The 15,886-nt window shown below is 37.4% G+C and overlaps 1 protein-coding gene across 20 annotated transcripts in view; it reads left to right on the forward strand.

Moving 5' to 3' along the window:
• PRRC2C (proline rich coiled-coil 2C) overlaps positions 1–15,886 on the forward strand; it is a 94,271-nt gene that overhangs the window by 10,393 nt on the left and 67,992 nt on the right. For 15 of the 20 annotated variants that reach the window (XM_005653732.2, XM_005653741.3, XM_013977760.2 and 12 more), the window contains exons 2-5: positions 9,044–9,209; positions 10,793–10,970; positions 12,959–13,068; positions 14,162–14,287. In XM_005653732.2, the coding sequence (XP_005653789.1) occupies positions 9,098–9,209; positions 10,793–10,970; positions 12,959–13,068; positions 14,162–14,287 (526 nt within the window). In that variant the 5' untranslated portion in view covers positions 9,044–9,097. The remainder of the gene's footprint in view (positions 1–9,043; positions 9,210–10,792; positions 10,971–12,958; positions 13,069–14,161; positions 14,288–15,886) is intronic. The other 5 variants (XM_005653735.2, XM_003130303.6, XM_005653738.2 and 2 more) reach the window with 3 other exon arrangements.

The raw sequence follows: 15,886 nt of genomic DNA on the forward strand, positions 1-15,886 counted from the left end.
TGTCTATTTCTTAGAAGCATCCTTTTCTCACATACCTCATGGCATTGGATGTAAATTTTGTGTCTCAGCAAAATTGACTGTCATTTCATTTCACAGCTCTTTGGGGTTGCTTGGCTAATGTTGCAGTAGAGAATGCTGTGGGTGAACTGAGCAGTGAGAAAGTTTTTATTTCGTATCCAGCTTAGTTTTTTTTTTTTCTTTTCCTTTTAATGTTTGTCTTAATGAAGCTCAGGATTGAGTGTAACATGCTAAACAATGTGATAAACACAAGTGAAACTCACAATTCCATATTTGTGCATTAGATTTCTATTAAAATAGCAATTTTTGTAAAGCAATGCTGTCACACTATTAGCTGTTATATACTGTGCTGTTTCATATGAAATAGGCTGGGTCTGTATTCTCTATTTATGATTTTTTTTTTTTTTTTTTGGTCTTTTTAGGGTTGCATCTGCAGCATATGGAGATTCCCAGGCTACGGGATGAATCAGAGCTGCAGATGCTAGCCTATGCCACAGCAGTGCTAGATCTGAGCTGCAGCTGCAGCCTACACCACAGCTCATGGCAATGCCAGATCCTCAGCCCACTGAGGCCATGGATCAAACCTGCATTCTCATGGATACTAGTCAGGTTCTTAACCTGGTGAGCCACAATTCCTGAAATTCTGTTCCTGAACTCTATGACTATGTAATTATTTATTCTTAAATCCAGTTTAATTCTGCCAAAGCTTCCAAGACCTAGTTTATTTTATTTTGGTTATTTTTTGTTTGCATCCGTGACATGTGGAAGTTCCTGGGCCAGGGATCTGGTGGTGCCACAGCAGCAACCTGAGGCACAGCAGTGACAATACCAAATCCTTAACGTGCTGTCCTACAAGAGAACTCCCTCTAAGACCTTTCTATATTTATTTATTTATTTATTTTATGAGCATTGCAACGTTTATTTCAGGTTCTCTCTTGGTTTTTGTTTTTTGTTTTTTGTTTTCTTCTTTTTTGCCATGCAGGCAGTATGTGGGAATTCCTGGGCCAGGGATTGAACCTACTCTGCACAGCAGCAACCAGAGCCACAGTGGTGAGAACACAGGAGCCTCAACCCACTAGGCCATCAGAGAACTACCCCTCTAAGACCTGTTTAAATCTTTAGAGTCATTGCATGCGTTGTTTCTCTTTCAGATGTGTTATGTGGTACCTACTTTCTAGATTTTTTTTTTTTTTTTTTTTTTTTTTACTTTCTAGGTCTTTATTCAAGTTTTCGACAAAAGACTTTGAAAGGGACAAGGTCTAATTAGTTTTTCTGGCCACATTACTTTATATTAACCATTCAACCATTCTTTTTTTTGTCTTTTTTTGTCTTTTTGCTTTCTCTAGGACCACACCCGTGGCATATGGAAGTTCCTAGGCTAAAGGTCTAATCGGAGCTGTAGCCGCAGGCCTATGCCACAGCCACAGCAACACCAGATGCAAGCCAGGTCTGCAGCCTACACCACAGCTCACAGCAATGCCAGATCCTTAACCCGCTGAGCGAGGCCAGGGATCAAACCCCAAACCTCATGGTTCCTAGTCGGATTTGTTAACCACTGAGCCACAACAGGAACTCTGACCATTCTTTGAATTTTTAACCTCAAATATTCTGTAATTCTCATTTGTTTTATATTTAAGTATTACATCAAGACTAGGGCTTTGATTAATTAATGTGTTTAAAATCAAGTGGTGGGGGAGTTAATCAAAATTAAACTTTTTAGGAAGGTAATATTTTGTGAACACTGATTGACCTAGAACTCAGAGGAATGTGGTGGATGTCTTCACTCTTTTATTTTAAATGGAAAATTTAGTTAGAATTTGAGTGATAAATAAAACGCTGTTTTCTAAAGTTAACATCAATCTCCTCTATCTTTGTTAGTTCTGGCTACCATGATCCCACCCTCATCACCTCACTTAACCCTAATTGCCTCACCCCCAAATCCTGTCTCCAGATACCATCAATCATGTTGTTAGTTAGGGCTTCCCCATGTGAATTTGGTGGGGGTGAGGGGAGACACAATTCAGTTCATAGTAACCCCCTTTTATAGTCTATGGTGCATTGATTCTTATGCTTTTTACATTATTATATTTCTTTTTTTTTTTTTTTTGCTATTTCTTTGGGCCGCTCCTGCGGCATATGGAGGTTCCCAGGCTAGGGGTCGAATCGGAGCTGTAGCCACCAGCCTACACCAGAGCCACAGCAACGCGGAATCTGAGCTGCGTCTGCAACCTACACCACAGCTCACAGCAATGCCGGATCGTTAACCCACTGAGCAAGGGCAGGGACCGAACCCACAACCTCTTGGTTCCTAGTCGGATTCAAGTTTTATTTCTTTAAGGTTGTTTTCTCATTGGTAAGTTTTGGTGACTTGGGCTTTGAGCTTTTCTTATTCACAATCTGATATTTGTTTACAATATTCAATATCTCTGGAGCTCATTTCTAAAATAAAAATTTGGTTTCAAGAGACATTACTAAATTAGAATGTATAGAACTTGGGTCCCTTTTTATGTTAGAAGTTGGAGAAATGTCAAAGATTACTTAGGGTTTTAAACTGGAGATTAGTGAAAACGATTATGGTGAAATTGAGAACATGTTTGAGAAAAGCAGATGAGCTTTTTTTTAGCTTTATTGAGGGAAGGGGAGTAATCCTAATCTCACAGAAGTGTAAAAAATGTACAAAGAATTTTTCTTAGTCCTTTATCCATATTCTCTAGTTATTAATAGTTTACCATATTTGTTTTATCATTCCCTGTGTGTACATGTACATATGCACACAGTCACACATATGTGTGCCTGACTCTTACCTTTTTTGTTTGGTTTTTGGCTGTGCCAGCTGCATGGAAGAAATTCCCAGGTGCTACTGCAGTGACAACACCAGATCCTTAACCCACTGAGCCCACTGAGCGAGGCTAGGGATTGAACCTGCGTCCTCATGGATACTAGTCGGGTTTGTTAACCACTGAGCCACAATAGGAACTCCAAAAAATGCTAGTTATTAACTAGCATTGCTCAAAGTCTAAGAACCTTGAATTTAGAGATATGATTACTTTCTCTTTCCTTAAACAGAGAAAGGGGCGTGTTATTCAAAAAGTTTTGTTTTTGCAGACTGACCCTCAGGCCTTAATGTTTTAAATTTTTAGGAACAGAGTAGACAGATAGTAAGATAAAAATATTCATAATAGCATCCAAATAATAAAAAGCTTTTCAAAATTAAAAGTGATACAAGTAGAGTATATAAGTCCTTTTGTTTCTTACTAACTGTGCCTCTGGGTTTTTTTGAAAAGTAGCTGGCAAATTTGAAGAGAAATGCTATTGAGCTTAGGTTTCAAGGGTTTTTTGAATTACTAATTTATGTAAGTTGTACAATTTTGTTACTTAAGATATGGTCTGCAGAATGCAGGCATTCATTTACTCAGCGATTGAGATTTTTTTTGAATTATTTTTTCCCTCCATTGGCTCTTTGTGGCATATAGAATAAACTTGAGGGCAATACTCCTTATCTTCTAGCATAAGAGGTTCTGCAAAATTTGACTTCTGCCTACTCTGACTTCCTGTCCTGCTTTGTTTCCCTCAGGCATGACCTTTACACTTGAACATTCCTCTCCCAGATCAAAATTAGTTTTTTTTTTTTTTTTGTCATTTGCAACTGTAGCTATACTTTAGAGACATGTGGGATTTTCAAAGAATACTGTTGCCAGCCGCAGCCCCAGAAATTGATTTAATTGGTCTAGCATAGGATCTGGACATAATAGTATTGTTTGCAATCAACCTGGATAAGTCTGCAGCCTGGGTTGAGAACCACTGACTGATTTTCCTAACTCATGTTCCCTTTTCATAGAGATCTTCCAGACCTTCACCATCCTATCTAAAGTCTCTTTCCTTTCTTTGATGTCCCTTTACCCAGTTGAGTTTTTTCTTTTTCTCTTCTTTGCCTTTTAGGGGTGCACCTGCAGCATATGCCACTTCCCAGTCTAGAGGTCTAATCAGAATTGTAGCCACTGGCCACAGCCACAGCCACACCAAATGCAAGCCAAGTCTGCAACCTACACCACAGCTCGTGCATGGCAACACCAGATCCTTAACTCACTGAACAAGGCCAGGGATCGAACTGGCGTCCTCATGATGCTGGTCAGGTTCGTTTCCGCTGAGCTGCGACAGGAACTCTTCCACATTATATTTTTAAAACAAAAGAAAAACCTCTGGTCAGAATTCAGTAGTTTCCCATTACTTCAGAGATAAAATTTAAAATCGTAATAGCCCCACTTCACCCAGCCTTCTCCTTCTCCTCCAACTCTCCCTTTCTTACCAGCTTCTTCTGTTTCACTAGCTTTTTTATTTTTGAACGTGATTAATGTATCAGTGCTTTGGGGCCTTTGTCTTTGCTTTTTCTTCAGCCTTGAAGCTGTCTGCTTCCCCTGTAGATCCAAGTTAGAAGCTCTCTTCTAAAAGGCTTTAGTGATCAACTAAAATAGTTCTACCTTTTCCTTTCTCTTATTTTATTTTGGTTTTATTTACAGCATTTGTCACCGTCTGAAATGATCTTATTTACCTGTTATTTGAGTCACCAAACTAGAAAGTAAGCCTCAGGAGAGCAGATTTTTATCCTATTCTCTTAATTGTCTGTGGAGCAGGGATTTTTCTCACAGCAAGCCTTAGATTCTCTAGCCACTATCTAATACTATCTACCTAGAGATAGCATCAGATCCCACAGATTAATAAGGGCTTAGCCCCACAGGAGACTGTCCCCTGCGACACCTCAGATGCCACTTCAGATACCAGTTGAAAGTCCAGGTTGTTACCTGTGCTTCTGACTATAAATCAGGTTTGATTAATTTGCTTGAGCAGTTCACAGAACTCAGGGAAACAATTTACTAGATCACCAGTTTATTACAGAGATACTAAAGGATATTGGTGAACAACCAACAACCGCATGAAGAGATATACAGGGCAGGGTCCAGAAAGAGTCCCAAGCATGTGAGCTTATTATATCCCTGTGTAGTTTGTGGTGCTGCAACTTTAATGGAGGCATGAATGATTAAATCATTGGCTGTTGGTAATTAATTCAATCAGCTCCTCTCCCCTCCCTGAAGGAGAGGGGGATGGTGTTGAAAATTCTAACTCTTTATAATCTCTTAGTTAATTGCCCTGGCAACCAGCCCCCATTCCCTGGGGTCACCACATTAACATATAGTCAGAAATAGTTGGGTTTTTTTTTTCCAGAAATAGTTGTTAAGGGACTTGTTACCAGTAACAAAAGACACCTTTATGTCTTATTTAGGAAATTGCAATGGTTTTAGCCATGTGCCAGAAATGAGGATGAAAACCAAATATAATTTACTTATAAATCGTGTCACGCCTTGCAATCTATACTCCACTTAACACTAAATTTGTACATATCTGTAACAACTTCATTTCTAATCAGTTGATCATCGTGTTCACTTCTTTAATTTCCCCTGATAGATTTGTATGGTAATATTCTTGTTTTCTTAGAATCTACGGGTCATTGATCTTTTTAAAAATATATTTTTTTGTTGACATATAATAAATCACTCATACCTTAAGTGTACTCTTTTCCCTAACACATCCTGAAACTCTTAGCACAATCAAGATAATGAACATCAAAAATTTTGCTGTTCCTTCCCATCCCTAGGCAATCACTGATCTGCTTCCTGTACTATAGATACCTTTGCGTTCTGTAGCATTGATTGCAAAAGCAGACAAAAACGCAACCTGAAGTTGAGAACTACGCTTTTTTTGGCAGACAAAATTGAGGCCTTAAGTCTGGAGGTAGCCTCTTAGATGATTCTGAGGGACCGCTCCAAAGAGATGAGGAAGGAGCCGGGATATATAGGACTTTTGCAATAAAATCCATCCAGGTAGTCAGAATATCAAAAGATTACTTTTTTTTTTTCCTTTTCATTTTACGGCCACACCTGCAGCTATACCACAGCCATGGCAACATCAGATCCGAGCCACATTTGCAACCTATGCTACAACTTGCTGCAACACCAGATCCTTAACCCAGTGAGGCCAGGGATTGAACCTATTCTCACAGAGACAGTGTCAGGTTGTTAACCTCCCGAGCCCACAGTGGGAACTCTAAAAGGTTACTGTTAATTTCTATCTAAAACCAACCTTTTCCCCATCCTGCATCTCCCCTCTGGTGTAGGTTAGGGACGACTGCAGTGTGGATACTGGCTTGATGGCCCCAACATCCTTTTACTGATGTGGTAGGCAACGTTTTCCACACTCAGTAGAATTTTATATAGACAACTTGAATGTTGTCGAGTGTATCAGTGGTTCATTTTTTGTTGTTGCTTGAGTAGTCCATTTTTGTATATACCACAGTACAGTTATCCAGTCACCTGTTGGTGAACAGTTGGGTTGTTTCTAGTTCTTACCTCTTACAAACTGTGAACCAGAGTACAAGTATAAGTCTTCATATAGACATTTGGTAGGGGTTTTTTTTGGGGGGGAGGTTGTCTTTTTAGGGCTGCATATGGAAGTTCCCAGGCCAGGGGTCTAATCGGAGCTATAGCTGCTGGCCTACGCCATAGCCACAGCAGTGCCAGATCTGAGCCACTCTGTGACCTACACCACAGCTCATGGCAACACCGGATCCCCAACCCACTGAGTGAGGCCAGGGATCGAACCGCAACCTCATGGTTCCTAGTCATATTCTTTTCCAATCTGCCACGATGGGAACTCTGGACATTATTTTCATTTCTCTTGTATGAACATTAGGAGTGGAATTGGGGGATTGTGTGGTTGGTGGATGTTTTTTCCTTTATAAGGAACTACCATGCTCATTTCCCAAGTGGTTATAACATTTTACGTTCCCATGAACAGGCTATTAGAGTTCCAATTCTTCCACATCCCTATCAACACTTGGTATAATTATTCCGTAATTTTAGCTGATACAGTAAAAGTATGGAGGTATCTTACTGTGGTTTAAATTTGCGTTTCCCAAATATGATAATGCTGAACATCTTCTTTACATGTGTTTATTTGCTGTTTGAATATCTCTGGTGAAGTGTCATATCCTGTGCCCCCTTTAAAAACTTGGGTTGTATGTTTTATTATTGAGTTTCTAAAGTTTTATATATATTCTGAATAAAAGTCCTTCATCAGATATATGATTTGGAGATTTTTTTCCCCTAAGAAATAGCTCATCTTCTCTTTTTCCATTGTATAAAAAAAGTGCAGTTTAGAAATTTCATCTTTTATGGACTGTGTTTTTAGTGTACTAAAAAGTCATAATCCACAGTCTCAAAGATTTTCTCCTGTGTTTTATATAGAAGTTTTAGTTTTAGGTTTTACGTTTTATCTACGGTCCTTTTTTTAAAAAAATGAGTGTTGCAAGAGTAGTTATGTTAAGAGAGGTTTGAGGATTCTTAGATGTTAAATTGCCATCAAGTTGACTTTTTCTTATATACATCAGTACTTTTTTTTTACATGAAGATCTCTTGATTCATAATTTTGTCATCTAGTCAATATGAATAGTCTTCTTGTCACTGTAGATGGATATTCTTCCTATGTATCTTTGTCCATGTTATTGGTGAAAATTGTCCACAGGATAGTTTCTGAAAGTGTAGCTCTCTTCACACCATCATCATTATTAGCATCCTTGGGATGTAATTAATTATATACACATTCTTACACATATGATAGCATGCTGAGTATTTATCTAATGTGGTTCTTTTGGTTGCAGATGGGTCCTCTTCACAACTTATTTCAAGGAAAGATGGTATATTGTAGGTGTATATTTGAAGCAGCTAAATGGTTACAGTTACTTCGGGAGGAGGTGGCAGATCCAGAAACCTTAATTTCCAGTCCAGTCTCACTTACTTCTGCATATCAATTTCTGAATCTGTAAAATCAGGATACTATATCATAAAGCTATTATGCAGAAATAATATGATAAATGTGAAGGTTATTGATGCATTTTATGGAACTATATACATACTGGGTGGCAGTTGATACATGTATAAAATCACATCTCTGCATGTGGTACTTATTTGTAATTGACAAATGTAAAACCAGTGATAAAATGATTTTTATGATGATAGGAATTCCTTGACTTTGAATGCTTTTTGCATTATATACTATTTTTTATTGTCTTCAGCTCCCATGCTTCACTTCTCAATGTTTTTAGCTGTTAATGGTTTCTTGGTAGAATTCACCACCTCCTGCTTTACTTCCACCCTTAAAAGAAAGCCAAAACAAACAAAAACACCCCTAATGTTGATAGACCTCATTAAAATGAAGGGAAATAGTATGAGGATTAGTTGTGTCTTTCCCTCCATTCATTAATAATAGTTTTTAATTATGTTACATTAGTTCCAGAGATGAACATTCTCTTTGTTCATTAAAGTACTACTTAATAACTTCTCATATACACAGAGACTTATTTTGACAAGTACACACCATTTCTTGAACACTTAACACCATAGCCATGAAATAGAATATGGTTTTTATGTACTTTGGGTTTATGAAGAAATGTTATACATATGCAGAGAAAATGATTTTTTTTCTATTCTAAACTGTTAAATTAATAGATCTTCGTTAGATATATACTGCCTGAAAAAGCAGGCATGGAATTGATAGGGAAATGTTATCCTTCTGTCATGTTTGGATTCTATATGTGTAAGCTTATCATGCCAGTTGTCTCAATCCTATTAAACTGAACAGTATTTGTTTATTAAATAGAAAGTCTCCTTAGAGTCACTATCTTTGGACTGTTCATGTCACTATGGATTAAAACTCTTCTTCATAGTTAGGTGTTACAAACTATAAATAATATGCTTACCAAGCATATGGCAGTTTAATTTTGTCACGTGTTGGTTGTTGGAATTTTACAGTATTGCTCAGCTCTATGAAATTATTATTGATGTGAATTATAAAAGACTGATTTCATTTCTCAGTGGTTTTATTTTTCAGAATCTCTGTGAACATTTGAATTTACTAAAAGTTTTTAGCTGATTCTAAAATTTTCCTCCTTATTTTTCTTATATGCGTCTTAAAGGCTGGTTTTAAGGGGTGTGGCAGGAGGTTCTGGACTCGATGAGTTTCCACCGAAATGTCGGAGAAGTCAGGCCAGAGCACAAAAGCAAAGGATGGGAAAAAGTATGCGACCCTCAGTTTATTTAATACTTACAAGGGTAAATCATTAGAAACTCAGAAAACTACAGGTGAGTAAAATTGGGTGGTATTTATGGGGTTTTTTGGTTATAATGGTTTTTATTTATTTATTTACTTACTTACTTAATTATTTTGGCTGGGCCTATGGTATGCAGAAGTTCCCAGGCCAGAGATCCAACCTGCACCACAGCAGCAACGAGCCACAGCAGTGATAGCACTGATTCTTAACCCTCTGAGCCACCAGGGAATGCCTATGGTTTTATTACTGTAAATGGCACACTAGAGCTATTGCTATTAGGAACTAGAGCAAACCTATGTCAGTGCAGCCCTATTTACATTGGGCTTTTTATGTACATACACATCTTTTAAGGGATATGAATTAATATTTTAAAATTGAAAGTTTATAAATATATTTTAAAATGTGTTTGTTACGGCGTTCTCTTGTGGCACAGAGGGTTAAGCACCCCATGTTGTCACTATAGCAGCTTATGTTGCTCCTGTGGCATAGGGTTTGATCCCTGGCCCAGGAGTAGAAATAAAAAGTGGCCAAAAAGTTAAAAAATAAAATGTTTATTTTTTTCCTGTTTGTTAGCAGCAGAAAGTAGAACTACGTTGTTCCAGAGGGGAAACTTGGTCAATAAGATTAATAGGCATGAAGCTATCTATATATTAATGAATTTATCTTAGCACTTTTAGTTAGAGGATAGATTCCTATGGTTTTTTGTTTTATTTTTTTTATACCTTGAACCCATTGTTTACAGTGAAGAGTGAAAACTGGACCATGTACACATGCTAATGCATGGTGCATTAACAATGTTCATTGGAGTTCCTGTTGTGGCTCAACAGTAATGAACCCAACTACAATCTGTGAGGATATGGGTTTGATCCCTGGCCTCTCTCACTGGGTTAAAGATCTGGTATTTCCATGAGCTGTGGTGTAGGTTGCAATTGTATCTTGGATCTTGTATGGCTGTGTCTGTGGCTGGTAGCTGTAGCTCCAATTCAAGACCTAGCCTGGGAACTTCCACATGCCACGTGTGTGGCTCTAAAAAGCAAAAAAAAAAAAAAAAAAAAAAAAAAAAAAAATGTTCATTAACATAAAGGCAGCATGTTTATTCTTTAACATGAGAAGTTTTTTTAATAATTCAATTAGTTTTATTTTTTATTATAGTTGATTTACAATGTTGTGTTAATTGCTCCTTTAGAGCATAGTGACTCAGTCATACAGATATATATTCTTTTTCTCATACTGTCTTCCATCATATTCTACCCCAAGAGATTGGACATAGTTCCCTGTGTTGTACAGTAGGACCCCATTGTAACAGGCAAAGTTTTGAGTTTAAAATAGATTCCCTGAAAAAATTATAAAACATTGTTAGTGTTTTCTTTTTCATAGTTTATAGGTTTGCTTGAATTGTTAGTATTTTTTACAGCATCTGTTCAATGGCTTGATAGTTTTTTTTAAATATAATTTCTACATTGTGTTATGTTGCAGGTGTGTGTCTTAGTTTTTAAAATTTTATCTTAAAATATTCAGAAATAATAATTCAAGATCCCATTATTTCCTATTGTCTTTCTATTTAGTTTTAAGAATAAAATAGTTACTAAGAAAGTTGATGTTATTGATCTTTAGTTGCAGCTCGACATGGATTACAGAGTCTTGGAAAAGTTGGTATTTCACGGCGTATGCCTCCGCCTGCTAACCTCCCAAGTCTCAAAGCAGAAAACAAAGGCAATGATCCTAATGTGAACATTGTACCTAAAGATGGCACAGGATGGGCATCAAAACAAGAGCAGCATGAAGAAGAAAAGTGAGTCAAAGTATACTAAACAATGAAACCATTCCAATTTCTTTGTGGGAACTTAGGTTTGAGTTCCTTGTATGTGCTAGGTGTTGTGCTATGTATATTACATGTCTCATGCCCTTTAAAGTCGTTTATATAGTCAACGTTTGTGCAATTTTTCCTGTGAGTGGGTTCAGTGACTATTTTCATGTGTCAGGGTAGAACAGATGACAGAATTGCTAATCATAGCTTTCCTTGTATCATTTACTGTGTCAGATTCCTCCTTCCTCTTCCATCCTCACCAATCATTTTCTTTCTAAAATGATTTGAGTTGATTCTGTTAAATTATTTCCATGAAATTAAGAATTTCTGTCTGCCCGATTCATTGAAAGTATGCCTGATACATATCATAGGTACTCAAGTAATATTTGAATGAATAAAGAATTAGTAGGAAAGTTTGATGGAATTAGTAATGTCCTTCTTAATCATTCATTCAGTAAAAACTTAGCATTCTGTATCAAGAATTATTCAAGACTCTTGGTTTATTGAATGAACAAAACCAAGTAGTAGTAGTTTGTTTTTGGTTTTGGTTTTTTTAGGTTTTGGGGGGTTTTTTTGAGGGTTTTTCTTTGACCACACCTACAACATTCGGAAATCAAGGCTGTGCCACAGCAGTAACAATGCTGGATCCTTAGCTCACTGTGCTACCAGGGAATTCCTAAATAGTAGTTTTTTTTGTTTTTTGGTTTTTTTTGTTTGTTTTTTTTTTGGTCTTTTTGCTATTTCTTTGGGCCGCTTCCGCGGCATATGGAGGTTCCCAGGCTAGGGGTCTAATTGGAGCTGTAGCAACCGGCCTACGCCAGAGCCACAGCAATGCAGGATCCGAGCCGCGTCTGAAACCTACACCACAGCTCACGGCAATGCCGGATCGTTAACCTCCTGAGCAAGGGCAGGGACCGAACCCGCACCCTCATGGTTCCTAGTCGGATTCGTTAACCACTGCGCCACGACGGGAACTCCAGTTTTTTTTTTAAATAAGACAAGCATATGAGTACTTGCCTACATCTATCACTAAATTTTTATATTCTGGTTTGGGGAGCTTTATATAATAAATATGACTACTTTGTAAAGCTTGTTAAAGACTTATTGTTCTCTACTTCTTATTCACAGAATTATTTTGTAGTAGCAAGTTAGTTTCAGGTCTGAGTCTACCAGAAATATATTGCACTTTTTAAGTCTATTAACTACCTTTTTCATTTTTAAGACTTAACTGATTACAAGTATTGTATAAAATTATAGACTCTTTTAAAACAGCTTTTACTCAGGGGGATGCATCAGGCAGGTTGCTTTTACCTCTTTTAAATAACAGTAATGTGTACAGTGGTGAACCTGTTGACTGCCAAATGGAGAGCTTCCTTAGCATTAGCGCCTGGCTAATCCCACCAATCCAGACTGTATGTATGCCTGTAATGTTATTTCTAACTATAAATATTCATTTTTTCTTTTCCTTTTTTTTTCTTTTTTTGGCCACACGGCATGCAGAAGTCCCCAGGCCAGAGTTATGATCCCATGCCACAGCAGCGACCTGAGTGCTTCAGTGACAACCTGCTGAGCCACAAGAGAACTTCTCATGTTCACTTTTTGTTAGCTTTATTCATTAATGAGTGTTTCTTTTCTTTCTTTCCTTCCCTCCCTCCCTCCTTCCCTCCCTCCCTCCTTCCTTCCCCTCTCCTCCTTTTCTTTTCTTTCTCCCTCCCTCCCTCTCTTTGTTTCTTTCTTTCTTCAAAATTAAGAATAGATCTGTCATCTCCACAGGTTATTCAAGGGTAGAAATGAAAGGGGATAAAATAGCTTACTTCATTTAAAGGAATGTTGCAGAGGGAAAATATTGTGTGGGGGTGTGCAACTATTAGTAAATGTGTAGCCAAAATAACTTGTATGCAAATTTAACATGCAATATTTTATTGTATGTAAACATATAATATCTGAAATAATGGATTCATATTTTTTTTAAGAGCACCAGAAGTTCCACCAGCACAACCAAAACCTGGGGTTACAGCTCCCCCAGAAGTAGCACCTGCTCCCAAATCATGGGCCAGTAACAAGCAAGGTGGGCAAGGAGATGGTAAGTGGACCTTAGCCTGGGGAAACTGGTTAGGTTTGACAGTTACTGAACAGCCATGCAGGAGATAAGGGGTGGATTATGGTGTTCTGGAGAGGGTAGAGAATATTGTCAAAAGATACAATCAGGCCTTAAAAAAATGGTCTTTTAAAAAGTCCCTTGGGCTAGTTAAATTTTAGTGTTATAGGCCATGTATGAGCGAGTAATAGGGAATAAAGAAGTCTTTAAGATACCCTCCACCCCAGTTATTTTGTCTTTACCCTAGATGACTAGACGAAACCTTGTGCCTTAAGGTGTGAGACACACAAGTACCAATACATTTGCCAGTTGCTTGAAATCATATTCATCTCCATCTGTGCCCCAAACCTCTTCTGTTTGAAACACAAAGCTTAAGATTTCCATGGTAGAGGAAAGTTAGAGAGTAGCCATAAAGCACAGTAGCTGTAATACTTCCCTCCCACATAGGATTGATGGTCACCCCAACAAAGTTTAATTTTCCCACTTGTAAAACATATCTATAAAGCATTGTATGGAAAAACCCATCTCAAGTTCCTCAAGCTAATAAAATCAGCTCTTTTAATTTATGGAAGTATAAAAATAAATAGGCACGTAGGTAGATAGGTGAATGAGTGAATAGTGAGGTGCAGTCAGTATCTCAGCAGTAAATTAAATGAAAGCATTTTAGCCTCACATGATACTTGTAGTGTTGATTCATAAATTCTATTTTAGTAATACTGCTTGAACTGTTCTTAGAGTTATTTATTAGCAAAGGAATTCGACTTGTATTAAAAGTGAAAGGAGTCATAATAAAAGAGAAACAGAAACGAAGTTCTCCTCACTTGCCTCATCATCTTTAATGAGTCCTCTGGAACAGTGTCTGACAGATTGCTTTCTTAGATTTGTATCTCCTCATGGCTGTTGATTAACTTTCCAAGGGATTTTAATTCTAGGTAAATTTAAAAGTTTTACAGATATGAACAGTCATCATTGAAATGCGCAATAAGTTATCCAAAAAAGACAGCTCTATCCTGGGAGGGTTTTTGAATTATCCTCAGTATAAAATTTACATGTAATTTTTTTTTTTTTTAATTTATAGGAATCCAGGTGAATAGTCATTTTCAGCAAGAATTTCCCAGCCTGCAGGCAGCTGGGGATCAGGAAAAAAAAGAAAAAGAAGCAAATGATGACAACTATGGGCCTGGACCCAGTTTACGCCCACCAAGTAAGAATACTTTCTATTTAATAAAATACAGAATGAGATCATATTTGTGTAATATAACCTTCTCTGTCTGCTATTGTATGTATGATGACTCACCTAGTTTGAAAAGGCAGATGATAACTATGGTTGCTTGCCATTCAACTGTGGTTTTTACTTGTAGAGCATTAGTTTAACTTGAGAACTTAATGGAAGTATAAGTCTTAGGTCTCATATCCAACCTATTGAATCAAAAGTGAGCATTTTCACAAGATGCCTAGGTAACTTGTTTGTGCAGCAATATTTGGTCATTTTTACAATAATAACATTTTTGAGCAAGCATCCCCCAATATGCAAATGTTTATTTATAAATTATACCCGTTTCTTTTTTCTTTTTTTGATTGTATCCGTGGCATGTGGAAGTTCCTGGGCCAGGAGTTGAACGCTTGCCATGGCAGTGACAATGCCAGATCCTTAACCTGCTGTGCCACCAGAGAACTCCCATTTCCTAGGCTGCTAATATTCAGGGATCCCTTGCTTTCTAAACTCAAACCAAAGAACCAGATCAATTTGAATATTAGGAGATACTTGTATTATGTACATTATAAAGCAAAATTTATAAGTAGAAATATAAAATATTTGATTTTTAAATGTCTTATTAATTATGTTAAATTCAGAGTGTTGTTATCACATACCTCAAAGGATCTTGTGGGAGGGAGGTTCCTCTTTAGAGTAATGGTTACAAATCCATGTTTCTGACAACCTGATGTATTTTGTATTTTTTTTTTGGTTCATTTCTTGGCAAGTCTGGGTAAATCGTCTTTGTAATTTTTATTTAATTTTTATTTTTAATTGCTGTAATGTGATTGATGAATTTGTAATAGGAATAAATGTGTCAGCTCCACCGTATTCTTGTTTATTTTCACTACTTATCTATTGTTGCATAACATATTTGGCTGCTAAAAACACCCGGTGAACTGAATTAGACTTAGCATTTCATATAGTATCTGAGGGTCAGGAATCTGACAGCCGCTTATTTGGGGGTTCTAGCTCAGGAACTCAACAAAATTGCAGTCATCTGGTGATGACTTGACTAGGGCTGCTGTTTCAACTCACTTATGGTGGCTCATTTGTGTGGGGGCAGCTCAAAACATGGCTTCCTCAGAAAAAATTAGGAGAGGCAGACAGATATCTCAGACCCAAGGTGGAAACCACTACCCTTTTCATAGCCTATTCTCAGAGAAGACATGCTGATACGTCTGCCTTATTTTGCAGGTTACACAGACCAATCCAGGTACACTATTGAGAGGGGGACTGTACAAGGTGTTACCAAGAGATAGAGACCATTCAGGCTGAACAGGGTTTCCTTGTAAAACCATTTATTTATTTGGTTAAGTGTAGTTGAATCAGATAATGCAGTCATAAAATCTGTTCCCTTGGGCATGGGTAACTAGCAGTAGTAGACTGAAAATAAATGGTAAGTATCACTGTCAACCCTTCTGTGTTATAGAACTCCCTCCCCCCCCCCCTTCCTTCAGGACATCTCAGGTATAACAGTGATTTTAATCTCTGTATCAAAAGTTGGTGAGGCTTTATAAGGAAGCTCTAATATTTTCTTTCCCCAAC

This window comes from Sus scrofa, chromosome 9, assembly GCF_000003025.6.
Source record: "Sus scrofa isolate TJ Tabasco breed Duroc chromosome 9, Sscrofa11.1, whole genome shotgun sequence".
Classification (NCBI taxonomy): Eukaryota; Metazoa; Chordata; class Mammalia; order Artiodactyla; family Suidae; genus Sus; species Sus scrofa.